This window comes from Peromyscus leucopus, chromosome 14 (genome assembly GCF_004664715.2).
Source record: "Peromyscus leucopus breed LL Stock chromosome 14, UCI_PerLeu_2.1, whole genome shotgun sequence".
Lineage (NCBI taxonomy): Eukaryota > Metazoa > Chordata > Mammalia > Rodentia > Cricetidae > Peromyscus > Peromyscus leucopus.
Window position 1 is genome coordinate 53,213,330 of NC_051075.1, and position 18,563 is coordinate 53,231,892.

At 46.4% G+C, this 18,563-nt stretch overlaps 2 protein-coding genes across 2 annotated transcripts; one reads left to right on the top strand and one right to left on the bottom strand.

Moving 5' to 3' along the window:
- Positions 1–595: 595 nt before the first annotated feature.
- Acyp1 (acylphosphatase 1) lies at positions 596–6,573 on the bottom strand. Its single transcript, XM_028877702.2, has 2 exons — positions 6,264–6,573; positions 596–993 (listed from the first exon to the last, which is right to left on the bottom strand). The coding sequence occupies exons 1-2, from the start codon at positions 6,489–6,491 to the stop codon at positions 778–780; spliced, it is 444 nt and encodes a 147-aa protein (XP_028733535.1). The 5' UTR covers positions 6,492–6,573; the 3' UTR covers positions 596–777.
- Positions 6,574–6,755: 182 nt separating this feature from the next.
- On the top strand, positions 6,756–16,825 carry Zc2hc1c (zinc finger C2HC-type containing 1C). Its single transcript, XM_028876520.2, has 3 exons — positions 6,756–6,869; positions 7,658–8,978; positions 16,237–16,825. The coding sequence occupies exons 2-3, from the start codon at positions 7,677–7,679 to the stop codon at positions 16,498–16,500; spliced, it is 1,566 nt and encodes a 521-aa protein (XP_028732353.1). The 5' UTR covers positions 6,756–6,869; positions 7,658–7,676; the 3' UTR covers positions 16,501–16,825.
- The last annotated feature ends 1,738 nt before the right edge of the window (positions 16,826–18,563 follow it).

Here is an 18,563-nt window from a genome sequence, read left to right on the forward strand (position 1 = left end):
AAATTAGACTTCTAGGGCTGGCGAAGCAAGATCCTGATTATTGGTCCGTTTTGCCAGGGCTCTGTGACAAAAGGCCACAGGCTGGGTGGCTTAAGTAGCAGGGGTTTTTTTTGTTTTGTTTTTCCCCAGATCTTGCACAAATCAGAGATTAAGGTGTCAGCCAGGATTTCTTCTGAGGCCTCTTCTTGGGGTGTAGCTGGCTGTGTTCACATCTTTTGTGTGCACACACACTTGTGTGTCTGCGGTTGTGGAGGATTGGGACTTGTTTTAGCGTCTGAGCGTACAAATGGGGGAGGGGGCACAGCCAGCCCATAACTACTGCCTGTGACTTTCTAACCCATGGGAAAGGAATGACAGCAGATGTTCGGAGAGTCTGAAAACCAAAAGTAACCAGTCCAACACATCTCAAGGCTTCCAACCTGACCTTACCACACACTGAATCTCCTGAAGAAACTGTGTAACAATTTAAAGAAATGATTCAAAGTCACTTCTCTTTCAGACCTCTCTAAACTACCTCAAAATCTTCCTCTCACAACAGATTGAATACCTCATGTTGCCCAAAAGTTCACTGAAGATTTGAAAAGCACAGAAAGCATAAGGTTCTAACGTGTTTTTATTGGATAAAATTGTACACAATTGTATTCCATCATACATGTAACACACGGTAGCTTTCAAAAACACAGCTAAAATAACTTACTGAGAAATTCTAATACTGAGCATAGAATCGTTCTATATCAATAAAAAAGGAGTGAGGTTATTTGGAAAAACTTCAGGTCATTATTTTACAATTTGGAAGTCTGAATAATCCAACTTTGAGATGACTTTCTCGTTGTTGAAGTTTGCTCTGTCAATGTGTGACTTGGGACTTCCTCTTTTCTCCAGCCATTCTTGCATGGGACGCACCTTGGAGATGGGACCTTGCAGTTGTCCCTGCACTGTGCCCCGATCGGTGTTCTGGACCCAGCCTACCAGACCCAGCTTTTTACCCTCAGCCTAAGGGGGAGAAAAGAGAAAGAGCGATCCAGTTAGATTGCACCAGAGAGACTAGAATCTGTGGCCGGAATCTTGGCCTAGAATCAAACCACTGAAACTAATTTGACATTGCCCAGAAAAATCAAAACAGACACCAAGGAGGATCCCGTAGCTGATTTTAACATCAAGTGTTAGCCGCTCGATTCCATTCCTACTTTTTTATTCTATAGAACTCAGCGTTGGCTTCTTTGAAATTTCCATTATGTAGTAATAAATGTGGTTAAGTACTGAAGAGTCAGCTCCAAAAAGATGCCTTTAAAATAATTTCCTAAGGCTGACTGTTCTAGGGTCCTCGGCTTACAGCTTGTTCATTTCTTGTCTTTTTCTTTTTCCTTTCCTTTCTTTTCTTTCTTTCTTTCTCTTTCCTTCCTTCTTTCTTTCTTTCTTTCTTTCTTTCTTTCTTTCTTTCTTTCTTTCTTTCTTTCTTTCTTTTTTTTGAGACATTCTCATTATGTAGCTTTGGCTGACTTAGATAGAACTCATCAGGTAGTCCAGACTAGGCTTGATCTTCCAGCCATCCTCCTACCTCTACGTTCTGAGTGCTGGTATTATAAGTGCCCACCATCATGCCCAGTCAAATAAATCAAAGTGGAAGAGACCCTGAGTATTAGTGTTTTTGTAGTACTGGGGATCACCCAGGGCCTTTACATGTTACCTAGGCAAGCACAATAGTTCTAAGCTATACCCCTGACCCTCATTCTCTTCTCTTAATCAGCAATCTGCTGGGTGTATTAAATAGAAAAGGCTTGACGTTATGTGATCCTTGCCTGTGCCTTTAGCCAAGACCACACCTAAATGAATCCAGATGAAGTGACCCATTGTATCTTTAAAGATCATTACACAGTATTTCACAATTTCCTGGGCAGCACAACCATTGTTTTTACTGCAGAGGACTCCCTAACCTAACATGTTTACATTGCACCCACAGCCCACTTTCTGTCATACTTGGTAGAGAAGGGAGGCAGCTGTGAGCAGGCTCTGAACATTAAGGGGTTCACCAGGCCCTGCAGCTATCAGGTTTCCATTTGTCAGATCACGGGCCACCCACTGAAGACATTGGCTGCTCTAAGAGACCAGACAGGCAGCCTGGAGAAATCAGACCATGTCCCTGCTGCGGCGCTCTCTGGACTGAGTTTGAGAAGCCATGCTGTGTTACAGCCTCACAGCTCATAGCTCCTAATATATGATCCTATCCAGTATCCAGTTCCTCCATGCTCTTTATCCTGTAGGCTATCCTATACTAAATCACTAAAAAGAACTTACTGACAAACTCTAATACCGAAAGAACATAAAAGACAGATATTTGCCTTTGTTTGGGGGATTTCATTGAAGGTTCCATCTGTGGTGGCTCTTTATGTGCAGTATGGGAATGTGTTGAGTGCTGGTTCCCATGGAGTCCAGAAGAGGGTGGGGCCAGGTCCCCTGGAGCTAGAATTAGAGGTGGTTATGAACCACCCTATGTGTGTTCTGGCAACTGAACTTGAGTCCTTTGGAAAAACAGCACAGGCTGCTGACCCATCTCCCCAGGCTCCTAAGTTATCTTTCTTAATGATGCTCCTCTCCATTACAAAAATGTACTTTTTAATTACATTTACTTATGTACAAGGGTGAGGCATGCATACCATAGCCCAAGTGTGGAGGTCAGAGGTCTGCTTGCAGAGGTCCGTTCCCTCCTTCCATCTACCTTGTGGGTCCCGGGGATTGAACTCAGTCCACCAGTCTTGGTGGCAAGTGCCTTTACCCACTGAGTCACCTTCCCAGAAAGCCTGCAAGCCTTGCCTTGTTGCCAGATCTGATGTACTGTCTCTCATCTGCTCTCCTACCTCAAGGCCTGGCATAGACCCCGCCCCCCAGTCACAAGGCTCTCCCAGTAAAGCTCGTCTCTGAAGGAGGAAATCTCATGCCAATCCCCTTTCCAATTCTGCTGCTTTTTTTCCTAATGTTTCTTTTCTCTGTCTAAGAAGTAATCACAGTGTCTTTAAAGGTGAACAATGGGGGCTGGAGAGATGGCTCAGTGGTTGAGAGCACTGGCTGCTCTCCCAGAGGACTTGGATTCAATTCCCAGCATCCACATGGCAGCTCACAACTGTCTGTCACTCCATTTGCAGGGGATCTGACACTCTCATGCAGACATACATGCAGGCAATACACCAATACACAAAATAATTAATTTAAAAAATAAATAAAATAAAGTTGCTGGGTGGTGGTGGCACACGCCTTTAATCTCAGCACTCAAGAGGCAGAGGCAGGTGGATCTCTATGAGTTTGAAGCCAGTCAAGGCTGTTATACAGAGAAACCCTGTCTCAAAAAAACAAAAACCAAACCAAAAGAAAAAGAAGAAGAAGAAGAAGAAGAAGAAGAAGAAGAAGAAGAAGAAGAAAGAAAGAAAGAAAGAAAGAAAGAAAGAAAGAAAGAAAGAAAGAAAGAAAGAAAGAAAGAAAGAAAAGAAAACAAATGCTTACAGATCTAAAGAAAGAAAAATCCTAAAAGCTAGGCAGTGGTGGCGCACACCTTTGATCTCAGTGCTCTGGAGGCAGAGGCAGAGGCAGGCGGATATTTGAGTTTGAGGCCAGCCTGGTCTATAGACCCAGTTCCAGGACAGCCAGGGTTGCACAGAGAAACCCTGTCTTGGAAAAGAGAAGGAAAGGAAAGGAAAAGAGGAGTCCCCAAACAGCATTTTCGTAATCAGTGTTTGCTTTTCTGTATTTTTTGTTTTGTTTTGTTTTCTCTGTGTAGATTTGGTGCCTATCCTGGATCTCACTCTGTGGACCAGGCTAGCCTCAAACTCACAGAGATTCGCCTGGTTCTGCCTCCTGAGTGCTGGGATTAAAGGCGTTCGCCAGGTGCTTTTCTGTATTTTTTAAAAAATATTTTTTTAACTTTATTTTATGTGCATTGGTGTGAAGGTGTCAGATCCCCTGGAACTGGAGTTACAGATGGTTGTGAGCTGCCATGTGGGCACTGGGAATTGAACCCAGGTCCTCTGGAAGAGCAACCAGTGCGCTAAACCGCTGAGCCATCTCTCCAGCCCCTGCTTTTCTGTATTCTAAACTGTCTACAAACTGGGGGTGAAGGTGGGGGCAGAGAGAGAAGGATGCCCTATCATATCTGTTCCCTTTTCCTCGACAACTTAAGATTCCTCTGTGAGCATGTCACCACCGTTTACTAAGCCACAGGATCCTGCCCTGCATAACCAGCGGTAAAGCTAACTCAAATATCGCTATGACTTGCGGCATTTAACGGGTGCTTCACAAAGGAATACAGACAGGAAAATGGATTTGCGAATTAATAACAGGTACTGACAACGGACATCCCTCTTTCAAAGATTCAGGTCTGAAGTTTTAGCACCGCAGTCCCGGCAATACGACACTCCAGGGAAGTTCTGTAGACCTGCATCTTAATCCGTAGGGTTGCGCAGGCTTTGGGCAGGCAACAGCCTCATCTCCCTCTGCTGAAGATTAGTAACAGGGAAAAAGAGGCCCAGGCTACCAAGTCTTTTCCTCAAACACTCCCCATTACGACAAGGGGAATACCCGACTCACCTTCCATGTTAACACTTATGCTGGAATGAATAACTTTTTTTTTTTTGAGACAGGGTTTCTCTGTGTAATCCTTGGTGTACTGAACTCCCTATGTAGATCAGGCTAGCCTCGAACTCACAGAGATCCGCCTGCCTCTGCCTCCTCAGTGCTGGGATTAAAGTCGTGTGTCACCATGCACAGCCCGATAAGGTACTTTAATCAGGAAAGCTTACATTAGAAAAGGTGGATGTTCTTGTTCTCGTTCAAAGAGAAAAAGAACAGAAAGGAATTAATTGAAGGGCCGGGGGAAAAATAGTTTAGCTGGTAATGCTTGCTTAGCCTGCATACAATCCCTGGGTTTGAGTCCCAGGGTGAAAAGAGAGAAACTGAGGTACTGAGAGGAAGTTGGAGGAATAAACTTGCAATGGGTATGAAGGGTGCTTACATAACTTTTCGGTAGCTTTCCTATAAAAGTGGCTTGGCTTGGTGACAGACAGTACAACAGGGTGCTTGGGGACATCCTCCTTCGGAAGAGCGTCTGGATGCTCACTTACCACTCCTTGAAAGAGACCAATCAGGAGCCACTTGCATTTTGCATCGTGTTTTACAGACTGCAGAACAGTCTCAATCCATCGCTCATCTCGAGTTGCAACTCTCCCCTTGAAGCTACCAAAAAGCCAGCCTCTCCAAATTCCCATTTCCCAGAACCAGGCCTCATGTCCATCGCCTAATTATGCGCCCCAACACCTTCAAGTATCCTCTAGGTGCACACCTGAGCCTCTAATTGTAATACAGCCTCCTGACACTGCCTTCAGCAGACACATCTGAGCAAAGGTCAACTGCCAGAAACTCTGAGATGTACTTGAGCGTGAAAAATCACCTGAGTTCTGCGAAGTGGCGTCTAGCTCTCTAGTCCTCACAATACCTCTATCACTCACCACAGAACAAAAGCAACACAGAAGAAACCAAGTGAGTCTGAAATTAAGGACGGCCGAGATGGAGTGCACATACTACATAGGTGGAAGACGGGGGGGGTCAGTGAAGAGAAACTTGTTTTGCATGAGGGAGTTATGCGTATTTTAAAACCAGAGATTAAGACGGAGAGTATGGAAACTAGTTAAGCAGGATGCATAGGGGCAAGCCATAGCAGAGTGACTGAAGCCGCGGGGAGCTGAGGTTTACCGAGAGACGAGTCAGCGGGGAAAGTCTGCAATGTGGAGAGGCAAAAGAGACAACTGGGAACGAAAACAAGGACTGACAATCTGCCCTAGAGAGCCCACCAAGGAATTTCTTTGTAGCACATAAAAGCCGACATCTGATATGTTGAAGTATTAACGAGACTGCCATCTACTTTATTTCCCACGTGCACGAATCTTCTGCTTTAGTTACAGGGAAAACTGTGCTGTCTGTTCCAAAAAGCTTATCCACATGAACTGAAGCACGAAGAAGACAAATAAACCCTCTTCTGATGTCAAAAAGTTACAGGGGATCATTTAATGTGGAAATCAAGTTATGTTCATGATTGTCGATCTGGTAGTTAACTTTATTATCATTACATTTGGCTGAGTCATTCCTGGGCCCTAAGTAGAAACGGTCAGATTTACCACATGAGAGCAAAACATTGTTAATAGTAAAATGATTAGATTGGCCTTAGACACTACTCTGGAACAATAATACGTGACGAAATAAAAGTAAATCTAATAGCAAGCGCCCAAGCATTGCAAGGGAAGACAGCCCAGGAGCACGTTCGTAGCTTGGAGCTTTGGAGCCCTACCTGGGGCCTGGGCGCAGCAGCCAAGTGCGCCCAGGAGGGCGATCAGCAGTCCCACTCCCGCTAGCCGGGCGGACCCCCGAATCCTGTGGCGGGGTGACTTCGCAGCCCATCTAGGGGCTCCAACCTTCTCCAGATAAGGGCACACCCTCAGGTCTGGGAGCATCCTTCTTAGGGAAACCCAAGTTCTCCTTTAATGTAGCCCCAGAAAAGCCTCTCCTACCCCTCCCCCTGTTCCCAAGGGCAGCGCCGATCTGAGCTGCGGAGTTGGCTGCACCCTGCGTCAAGTGACCCGCCTGCATTCCCACCCCACCTTCTTCCACCCCAAACCCGCCGGGGCAGCTCCGGACGCTTGTGGACTGCGCCTGCGCGTGTCCGGGGCTGGAAGGTCGCCACCGGAGGCGGCGCTCTGGTCTCCAGGCAACGGGGATAACAGAGGTGGACAGACAGCGCCTGCGCGGACGGCGGTTGGGTTTAGTCAGGTGTGGAACACTAGGGTCTTTGGGGATTCACCCCGAGCAGGAGCGGCCCCCAAGCGCCTCAGGTACGCGAAAAGGAGGGGAGACACGGAATCGATACCACGGCCCCCCGAGGGACCGGAGAGCGAGCGTTTATCTCTAGAGGCCGAGTCCCCCGTGAGGGTTAACGTGACTTCCGAGTTCCGGATCTAAAGCGGGCTGGGGCGGTCGGGTGTCACCGCCCCACCTCACCCTCCCTGCACACACCGGTGCCTGGTGCCGTGGGTGCCGCCGGGCACCTTTGAATCAGGGTTTGACATCCAAGCACCTGCTTGGAGTCGGGGCGGCCCCGAGCTCTTCGCAGTTCCCAGCAGGGGGAAAGCCCAGGGAGAGAGAGAGAGAGAGAGCTCCGTGCCAGGCGCTGTCGCCAGGCCACTCTTCTCACCCTGTAAAAAAAAAAAATGTGGGACTGGATTCAGAGCGGACTCTGCAGTTTACAAGACTGGGGCTAGGAAGAGCAGGTTGCCTGGGTTTTTTGTTTTTGTGTGTGTTTTGTCACAGATGATCTAAGGCTTTTTCCACCCATTCCATAACAGTGTATGGCAGATCCGATACCGGTGTGGAGGAAAGCCGGTGGCAGAGAGAGCACCTGTGTCCCGTTCATGTTTTGGTCCTGGGACTTAACAATGTCTGGCACACAGTCATCACTCACTCAGTGCTTATTGAAGGAAAGTCGGGGCTGGTCCAGCGCTACAGTCCCGAGAAACGTTTCAAGGGAACGTGGGTAGGGCAAATGTACAAACAGTTTACTCTAGCAGCCGGGAGGGAACCTCAGACCAATTCTTCACATGTATCTGTTTTAAATCTCCCCTAGGCTTCGGTCCAGGCCCTGAATGGCTGGTCTCCAGTTGGCTCCACATCTGCCTGTGGGCGTTATGTTCCCACATAATAAAACAGAAGCGCCAGGGCTCCACTCAGCTAAGCGCGACCCTTACGGACAAGGTGACTCTCCCCAGCGATCCTCGATGGGACACTGGAGGGACAGTTTCCAGCAGAAGTTTTGGAGCAGCACAGAGCTGGGGCAAGAGGAGGATGTCTCCACTCACCCCAAAAGGAATGTCCCCACAAAAGCCCGGAGGCACTCCTGTCCCCACAGTGCCAGCACCAGCCAGCAAAGCTCAGGAAGCAACCCCCAGGGCCAAGGAAAGGGTTTGTTTTCCTTGTCAAGCCCTCAGCCCCGGTATCCCAAAGCAAACAACCAGGACTTCATTCCCCTTAGGAAGAAACGAGTTGGAGTGGATCGGGCATACCCACTGAAGCCCATGGTCCACCGGAAGTCTCATACAGGTGAGCCGGGCACTGATGGGGACCAGAATGTCTACCCAAGACTTCCTGAGTTTTCAGACAGCGACTTTGGTTTGAGGAGCTGGGTGAATCCATCTATTCATGCCTCCGTGCAGGCAGAGAAGAAGGTCATGGCCGACCTCCACAGGACCGAGTGGACACAGATCCAAAGACTAGAAGCTGCAGGGGAGACTCTACGGAAGGAAATCCGAAGGAAGGAGATCCTCCTGAGAGAGAAGCTGAAGAAGACAGAAGAGGGTCTCCGAAGGATTCAGAAGGAACAGAAACAGGCCCAGGAAAATGAAGAGAGAGAGCTACAGAGAACGACAGGACCTGGGGGGAGACTTAGGGACGGTAGCAGCAAGGCCACACACATACCCAGCTTCTCCCCTGAGTTCCGTTCTGAGGTGTTCAGGACAAGCAGGGGAGAGGATCAACCCTGTGAACGGGCTCAGGAAAACTCTAGTCCACTTCCGTTCTCTGGTTATGAAGTCCAGAGGCTCAAAAGGGACAGGCTGATGGCGAGCAACAACAGGATCCGAGACTCAGGGCCGGCGGCGGCAGACGAATTCTCTCAACCTTCGGAAGAGCTGGGCGGTGCGTTGCCCGCATCATCAAGCCTGTCCGGGGGGCCAGACTCCTCAGGGTCCAGCGCCTCCACAGAAGAGCCAGAGCTGGGCAAGTGCAGCCACTGTGGACGCACCTTCCTGTCCCTCAGGCTGCAGAGACACTCCACGGTCTGTGGCAGGGTGCAAGGGTCCAAGAGGAAAGTGTTCGACTCCTCCCGGGCCCGGGCTAAGGGCACAGAACTAGAGCAGTACTTGAGCTGGAAGGGGCCAGACACAGCCAAGGTAAAGAAAGTCTCCTAGACGTGACTTTGTATGGGGGGGGGGCGGCGTCTGTAATGGCCTGCTGTGTCCTCACCAGTTTTCATTTGGGAACTGGGATGGAGGGGAGAATCACAACTTCTGTTTGCTGGTCTTTGTGATCAGAACTTTTCACACGAGCCCACAATTCTGTGAGAATCTTATTGCCTCTCATTGTATCCATTCAAAACTCAAGGCTCAGACATCCCCTACACACACACACATACACACACACACACACACACACACACACACACACACACACACACACAGCTTTAACAGTCTAAGTAGATTTTTATCTTTTCCTGTTGTCCTGGGGACCTGTAGGTACCAGATAAACGGTCTATTGCTGACCAGTAGCCCCTGCTCTTGAGTTAGTGCCTATCTTTATACCTTTATGAGGTGGGGTCAGTATTTAAGTCTTACTAGAACTGACTCCATAATCTAGGCTTTAAAATATATGTCCTTTTGATTGTTGTAAAACGAATTCATGTTTGCTGAAGGAAAAAAAAACATAGAAACAAAAATTTAAAAACTTGCATTTTATGTTAGAACAAATGTAAGAACCATATTTTCTTGACTTATGAGAATTCCTTGCATTCTCTCCTTGTTACCTTGCTCAGTTGTACCTACTCTTTAAAGCTGAGCTCAGTTTCAATGTACTTTCTTAGTAAATTCAAGAAACACACGTAAGTTTGTGTCACACACCCCCCCCCCCAGTTAGAGTATTAACACCATAGGGATAAAGTACTTTTTTTTTTAAAGCTATCTCTCCAAAACACCCCTCGTTTTAGAAAACCCCTAGTGGAAACTGGTAGAGATTGATGCCACCTAGCTGATAGGACTCAGGACTTTACCGGCTAATTTAGACCCACCTGGAGACGGTTGCCCCATGGCCAGCCTTCAAGGGTATGCTACTTGGTTTGTGAAATAAGAGTTTCTCCATAATGTTTATTTTAGAAAAATCATATTAAGACTGTAATTTCTGTGGGGTCATGAATTTAAAGAAAAATATTAAAGAATAAGATGATCAGAGTTGGGAAAAACCCATGTTAGATGATCTCAAAGGCCCCCATATAACTCTTAACAGTTTGGGAAAAAATAGAACATATTTTGGTTTCATTTCTTCCCAGAGCATGTGTGCCCTCATGGGCTCTCTCTCTTCCTCCTCCTTCTCTCTCTGTCTCTCCCCTCCTCTCCCCTTCCCTCCATTCCCCTGGCCTGGAACTCCCTATGTAGACCAGACTGGCCTCAAACTCACAGACTGGTCTCAAACTCACCTGTCTGCTTTTCAAGTGCTGGGATTAGAGACGTGGGTCACCACACCCAGCTCCCAATTCTCTCATATCAGGACTTTACAGTTTAAATGTCCCCTTGCTGGAGCCTTTAAAAACACCCACCGATGTAATGGATGTTCGAAGATAACTATAATTATAGTGTTTTCTCTCAGTACAATTTGAGAGATCACCACAAGAATGTTTTCCGAATGCCCAGAAATAATGTCCCTAAAATCCAGCTCCCAACCAGAAGTCACCATTTTGCTCTGACAGCTAACGACAGGGTGACCAGTTACTATTCTTTCCTCTTTGGTCAGCCCAGTAATTCACTGGGGATTCCCTGAGGCCTATCATAACTTATTTGGGGCCATCGTAGAAAAGAACCTTGTGCTTCTTAAGTTCCTAAATATAGTAGCACTGAAGCTAAAGAATACATCCCAGCTCTGAGCAGACTGGTTTGAGGTCATGGGCCGCACTGGGACACAGGCAGAAAGGACTTGAGTTGAGCTGCACCCTACCCTGGGGGTGTCTCAGCTCTCACTCCAGAGCTCTGTGCCATTTTTGGGCTAAGTGACTGCAGCTCTTTGACATTTTTTTCCCATCTACTCTAAAATCTGGGCTTTCTCTAAGTCATTTAATATTCATATAACGTCCAGCAGACACAAACCATGTCTACCAGACTGTCAGCATGTGAGGCAGGAGCCCACACGCGTCTTTGTGCCTAAGGTATTAAGGAACATTTCAGTATGCTACAGGATGAGAACACAGCTACCGTACCCCAGAAGGTCCTTCTGGCTGAATTCTTTGAGGGTTCCTGGGGCCATCTTCCAACACCAGTTCTTTGGTCTTCTGGATCAGTAAGATACCCCTGGTAGAGCACGCTTTTTCCTTTGATAGCATTCCTTGTTATCACCTCTTACCCAGAGGTGTTTGTCTTCTCTGTTCTCTGAAAGATTAATATTATTTATTTTGTGTGGATGGGTGTGCATGCATGCCTGTTGACCAGAGCTGGTTCTCTTCTTCTCGTGTGTGTGTGTGTGTGTGTGTGTGTGTGATTAAACTTGGGGATTAAACTCAGGTCATTAGGCTCCATGACAGGCACCCTCACCCACTGAGCCATCTTGCTGGCCCAATTTTTATTTTATTTGTTTGTTTGTTTGTTTGTTTTAATGCCGAATGCAGTTTATTGAAGGAGGGAGGAGGTCTTGAATACAGGCTTACAGCACAATGGGAGAACCCTGGAGGGCAGAAGTTCACTACTGATGTTTTATAATCTTGCATCTAAGCTGTTAACGGCCATTATGCAGGATACATAGACAAGGAACTTCCCTTAAGCATTCAGGGGGGTGGAACCCGGGAGGGAATTAGCATAGGGAGGATATCAAGGTCAAGGTCAGCAAGCAAGGCAACAGTTACCCAAAGGGGGGGGCAGTGCCCTACAGGTCCCCCTTTTACTAATAAATGAGCTTCTGACTTAGGTTGCATGGGACGTCAGCAGGTCACCTTACCCGTCATGGAGACACCTGCCCAGGCCACACAGGCGCTCTGTCTTAGGTTGGTGAGCGCCCCCCAGGCATTACCTGTCTCTGAATACTCATTATCATACAGGCTCAATGGTGTGTGAGCTGCAGAGTTAACTGCTGCCAAAGATCTCAAAGTGGCGCTGGGCTTGCAATCTGTGTGTTCGACACAGAAAAGACCAACAGAGGTCCTAACCCACCCATAGCCAGTAGGCTAAAGGCAACTGAGCCATTCCCTTCCTTAACGAGCCTTACTGCAAACTGGAGTTCTTGTAAGATGGTATCCCAAAGGCAAATGGAACTTGAGTTTATAAATTTATAATTTTAAAAGCCAATCAAAATGTATATAACTATTGAATTAAATTTATCATGCCCAATAGAATGAAAGATTAATTAACTGTGGTAGCTACTTTTGCTGCCAGGGTCTCCAATGTGCTAGCTGTAGTAAGCAATTATGAGATGGTAATCCCAGAAACAGTAGCAGTGGTGGCCACCTCTGCTATAACAGCAACAACAGCAGCAGCAATGTCAAATTCTCTTCTGGAGTGTGTGGGCATCCACTGACATGGATACAACTCCAGGAACATGAACTGCCAAGGTCCATTTTTCTTGATCCCAGCATGACTTAATCAGGCAGCTCTGCAAAAGAACAACTAAGAACCATAAAGAAAAAACAGGCAGCTCACAAGGAGCATAACTAATGGTCTTATAATGGCTACATTTAGGCTGATAATTTTTTTTTTTTTTTTTTTTTGGTTTTTCGAGACATGGTTTCTCTGTTTAGCTTTGCGCTTTTCCTGGAGCTCACTTGGTAACCCAGGCTGGCCTCGAACTCACAGAGATCTGCCTGGCCCCAATTTTATTTTAAATAATTATACACATTTTTAAAACCGTGTGGTACTAAATGATTTATTATGCAGTCTTTTTCATTTGTTTGTTTGTTTTTTGAGACAGGGTTTCTCTGTGTAGTTTTTGGTGCCTGTGCTGGATCTCTGTAGACCAGGCTAACCTCAAACTCACAGAGATCCGCCTGGCTTTGCTTCCCGAGTGCTGGGATTAAAGGCGTGCGCTGCCGCCGCCGCCACCACCACCTGACTATATAATTCAGTCTTACTTCATCCTTCTCTGGTCTCTACTTGAGTCTCAGTTGTGTGAGACGTCTTCTGGCATGCATTTCCATGTTTCTAAATAATATGCTTATTTTCTTGATTTGCCAACCTTCCATGTTATCAGATGGCTGCTTATCCTCACAGGCGAAGCTCTTGTTTCAAATTCCTGTCCCCCTCACCTTCTCCATGATTATTTTCCTTTTCACTCTAGTTGATCACAGTTCTGATTTAAAACAGTGGGATTTTGCCGGGCGGTGGTGGCGCACGCCTTTAATCCCAGCACTCGGGAGGCAGAGGCAGGCGGATCTTTGTGAGTTCGAGGCCAGCCTGGGCTACCAAGTGAGTTCCAGGAAAGGCGCAAAGCTACACAGAGAAACCCTGTCTCGAAAAACCAAAAAAAAAAAAAAAAAAAAAAAAAAAAAAAAAAAAAACAGTGGGATTTTACAGAACCATTGTACCATTCTACATCTCCTTCACTGGTGAGCAAATGCTGCTCCTGCCTACATATTCTTGGGGTTAATCAATGACTTACTTTTCATCTCCTTCATTTGCTGTGAATCTGTACTTAAAAACTTCCCCTAACTGATCTACTGGATGTTAGGAATTGTTTTTTTTCTAAGCGCCAGACTCCTTTGATAACAAATCAGTTTGAGGTGCCCCTGCCCCATTCTGGAAACTTCTTGTTCTCTTCCTGCTCCGTCTGGCCTGACCATTCTGTGGCTTTGGAACTTCCCTCTGCTTCTCTTCTATGTTGGTCCTGTCTTTTTCTTGTTTGCCTGCTTGTTTGGCTGAAGCTTACCCAGAGATATGCATAGGTGGTGTATTCTTATTCATGGAATTAAAGAAAACATCTACATAAATGCTTCCCATTTGATGATTTGGCTGGGTATAGAAATCTAGGCAGGAAAATGATTTTACCAGAACTTCATTTTTTGAGACATCGCCTCACTGTGTAACCCTAGCTGGCCTGGAACTCACAGAGATCAATCAGCCTGCCTCTGCCTTCATGCCTGGCCCTTTATTAGAACTCTTTTTTTTTTTTTTTAAATTGTCAAAGAACAAATGTAATAAAAGTTATGAAAAGAGAAAAGAAACATTTCATGATTCCTCGCTTTATTAGAGCTTTTCAGACGTTATTTCTTTCTAGCTTTTAGCATCCAGTGTTTATTGTTGAGAAATCTAATGTTTTGATTCCTGCTGCATTTTATGAAACCTACTTTGTTTCATTCCCAAAAGTCGATTTTACTCTAAAATTCTAAGATTTTACAGTGATCGCTTTGGAGTTTTGGTAAGCCATTTCATTTCAAGACTTGTGATCTTTGATTCTACAAATATTAGTTATATTATTTAATAACTTCCTGTCATGCTTTCTGCCCTTTTTGGAACAAGTTTGCTCACATGTTGAACTTTCTGGACTCATTTTCCAATCATTTTTACTTTCAATCTGCTCTCTTTTTTCCATTCGGAGAGTTTTTCTTTATTATTTTGTAATGCTTCTATTTGAGTTTTGACTATCAGGCTTTTAAGTTATAGTTATTGTTAGTTTGTTTCTCTGGTTGTTCATCTTTCATAATGCACTCCTTTTATGGACAAAATCTTTATTTTTTTAAGATATTTATTTTTATTTTATGTATATGGGTGTTTTGCCTGTGTGTATGTCTGTACCATGTGTATGCATTGCCCAAGGAGGCCAGAAGGAGGCATGGGATCCACTTGGGCCCTGGGATTCAAATGTGGGTCCTCTGCAAAAACAGCCAGTGCTGGTAACTGCTGAGTTATTTCTATACTCTGTACACAATATCTTTCAATACTTTATTGATATTATATTTTTCTGTTAAAATGTTTTTTTGTGTGTGTTTCAGTTTCCTGAGTTTTTGTTTTTGTGTTTTGGGGACCTTTTCTCTTTAGTTAAGCTCTTATCAAAGCTCTGATAATCCTTGCCTGTTCATTTGGTATTTTTCTTTTTGTTTTTGATTTGAGACAGAGTCTCACTATTTAGTCCTGGCTGGCTTTGAATTCACAGAGATCCTCCTGTCTCTGTTTCCTGAGTACTGGGATTAAAAGCATGCACCACTACGCCCTGCTGTTCATTTAAGCCTTAGTGGGTTTATTCACTAAATGGCTTCATACTTATCAAGTGAGCCCTGTAATTGTGGGCCCCGAAAACCAGTGTTGGAAGGTTCATTTCAGGCTACTGGGTGAATCCAGAGAACTATTGTCCCTCCCAAGAAGATGCCAGTTCCTGGGACTCTGGGAGCCTGTCAGTTCCATGTTTGCTGGGTACTCTTGCTCAGGCTTCCCCACCATCAGCACCGAGACGAAACCTGTTCCTTATCCTGGATGGATTTTCTGAACTAAAACCTATCTAGGAGTTGGAGAGCTGCCTCTGTCGTTAAAGAGTGCTTACTGCTTTTCAGAGGACCTAAGTTCAATTTCTAACACTCACTTCAGATGGCTTATAACCAACCACCTCTAACTCCAAGAGATCTGACACCCTCTCCAGGCCTTCATTCATGGGCACTTATACACATATGGCATACAGACACAGACACAAATTGAAGTTAAAAAATATATCTTTAAGGAGATGGAGAGATGGCTCAGTGGTTAAGAGTATTGATTGCTCTTCCAAAGGACCCATGTTCAATCCCCAGCACACACATGGTAGCTTACAACTGTCTGTAACTCTAGTTTCAGGGGATCCAGTGCCCTCATGCAGGCACAACACCAATGCAAATAAAATAAAAATAAATAGATATCTTTAAAACCTATCTAGTTCTGGCTGGAGAGATAGCTCAGAGGTTAAGAGCACTGGCTGCTCTTCCAGTTCAATTCCCAGCAACCACGTGGTGGCTCACAACCATCTATGATGAGATCTGCTGCCCTCTTTTGGTGTGCAGGTATACATGCAGACAGAACACTGTATACATAATAAATAAATCTTAAAACAAAAAACAAAAAACCCCCCAAAATTATCTAGTTCAATTTTTCCAGGGAACAAGCCTCTCTTTTCTTTGTAGGGTAGTTGGGGTGCTGGGCACCTGGATCCATAGGGTAAGAGAGAAGCCCTTAAATTCTGCTTGCTTTCATCCCCACACTTTCCTCCTTTCTACATCACCCAACCCTCCAGGGGACCTGGCAGGAAGATGCCTGGCCTCCAGGTAGGACCCCCTTGGAGGCTCTTGGGCTGGGCCTCAGTACTGGCAGGTCAGTCATGACTCCTCCCCCTTTTCTGCTCTTTGATCTTGAGGGCCTTTTCACACCCCTATTGTTCTCATGGAGCCCCAGCAAAGGAGAGATCCATGGAGGCTGAAGGCTCAATGTTCCTTTCCTGTTACAGACGGAACCTCCTCGGAAGAGCACCTGGAGACAGAAGCATGAATCTTTTATCCGTACCCTCCGCCATGCTCGACAGGTCCAGCAGGTCATCGCCAGAGGTGGGAATCCCTCAGACTTGCCTCCCGTCCTGCCTGCAGAAAACCCAGACTATGTCCAGTGTCCTCACTGCAGCCGCCACTTTGCTCCCAAGGTGGCTGAACGACACATACCTAAGTGTAAGACCATCAAGAACCGTCCTCCGCCCCCAAGGAGGCATGACAGCTGAGCAGACGGTGGCCGAGACTGCCTTGTTTAGTTCAGAAGGCTGTGCGTCCCTTCAGCAGTCAACCAGAGGATAAGGGTCAGGAAGCAGGGAGAAAACAGGACTTTTCCAGATCTCAGGACCTGCCTGCTGAGCAAAACCAGGCAGGAGGGGGGAGCCTGCTGCCTGGCGGGAGGCAGGTGGGAGTCCCAGTTTCTCTCTGGATCCTCACTGTGGCTGTGTTTATGTTCTTGCCTGAAGAATTGGTGGGCGAGGGCATTGGCAGTGAGGCTGCATTAAAGCTTTCTTCTCCTGAGCCGAGCACGGTTTGTACTGGGGCAGTGCCTGTCTTCAGTTGTTTTCTGGCCATGGCATGTGTCCAGGGGTGCTGTTAGCCCTTCTTGCTCTTCCAAGTAGGGGTATAAAGATGAGTGAGTTGAGGTCAGAGGGTCATTGTCATACAGATGGTAACTCTTATAAAAGATAGTAAGACTGTGCTGGGAGGCATTATTAATGGAAATCTATCCTTGGCCTCCATGGCCCATGGTCCTGGCTGAAAGCCAACAAAAGTATGTAACATTAGGGGACCAGGGTATCCTAAAGCTTCCCTGTGGTGTACTGTATAATGAAACATCTTTTTGCACTTTACAGGGTAGGGATGGATAGAAAACAATTTTTCTTCTCTGTTCTTGTTCTTTTTAAATGCATCTCATATGTTAAAGAAAGAGGCTGCCTGGGCACTTTCAAATAAGGTTGTCAGGGTACCTTGAGACAGCAGATCCCATCTAGGCAAGCGTGGACGATGCTCAGTTTCATAGCCCCGTGATCAGAGCATAGCCACAGTTGTATTTTAAACTCTGAAAGGGTCAGGTCTTCTTCACGGTGAGGACAGGCCTTCACGTTAGGCCTTCAACCAGTGGGCTTGGGCAGCTCAGGAAGAGTGCTCAAGCTCCCAGGACCACTGGATATTTAGCCTGATGTGCCCCTCCCCCAGGCCAGTTTCCCGAGGAATACACAAAGTCCTTACCCCGTGTTAAAAGCAAGAGATACTAAGCCATGGCTAAAGTCACTAAGTTACATCCCCACAGACGTTCAGAACTTTTAAAGAATATCTTAGGAGTGTTTTGACTGTACACCCGGTGCCTGCAGAAGTCAGGAGAGTGTCGGACACCCTGGAACTGGAGTTACAGATGGTTGTGAGCCACCAGGGGTGTGCTGGGGACCCAGGTTCTTTTTCCAAGACAGGGTTTCTCTGTGTAGCCCTGGCTGTCCTGGAACTCACCCTATAGACCAGGCTGGCCTCACACTCAAGAGATCCACCTGCCTCTGCCTCCTGAGTGCTGGGGTTAAAGGTGTGTGCCACCCAAGTTCTTTAACCTCAGAACCATCTCTTCAGCTCCCCACCCCACCCCACCCCAGATGCTTTATGGTTAGGAAGGATTCAAAAATATGTTCTGACTTTTGAGATAGGAGCCCGTCTCGACAAACTGGAGACTGGCAACTCTGGACGGTAACCTACACAGGACACACTGGCAGGGTGCACCAGCTGCCACTCCTTCAGTTGGGAATGATGCAAGTAAAGCCACATTCCCCTGCCTCACCTGCTGGGCTCATAGGCACGTGGATTTGGGATCCCACAATGTTATTGGGGTCCCAACTCAGGGCCCTCAAGGGGAAGCAACGGTGTGCAGGTCTTTGTACAGACACAATCAGTCATTCATTCTTAAATTGCCAAAGAAAGAAAACAAGACCCCATGTCTTTGCGTTGCCTCTGACCTCAGTCTTTGTCAGTCTTCTGAATTTAGCTAGCGTTGGCTCCGGGAGGCAAGAGCTGTTTTACAACCCCGACTCTCTTCCTGGACAGAGGTCACATAGATGCTGCTTGTAAAGGTCCATGTCCTGTTACTTTAAGCACAGGTCGTAAACATACATTTTAAAGTTCAGGAGCTGTGGGAAATTCTCATGGTGAAGCTCACAAGGTAGCTCTTTTCATTTGGAAGTGTGTGCCGACATGCTGAGTAAGATTCCCCAGGCCACACGGCACAGTGCCCTCGTCAACACTGGCTTTCATTCAGTGGATCGCCCTT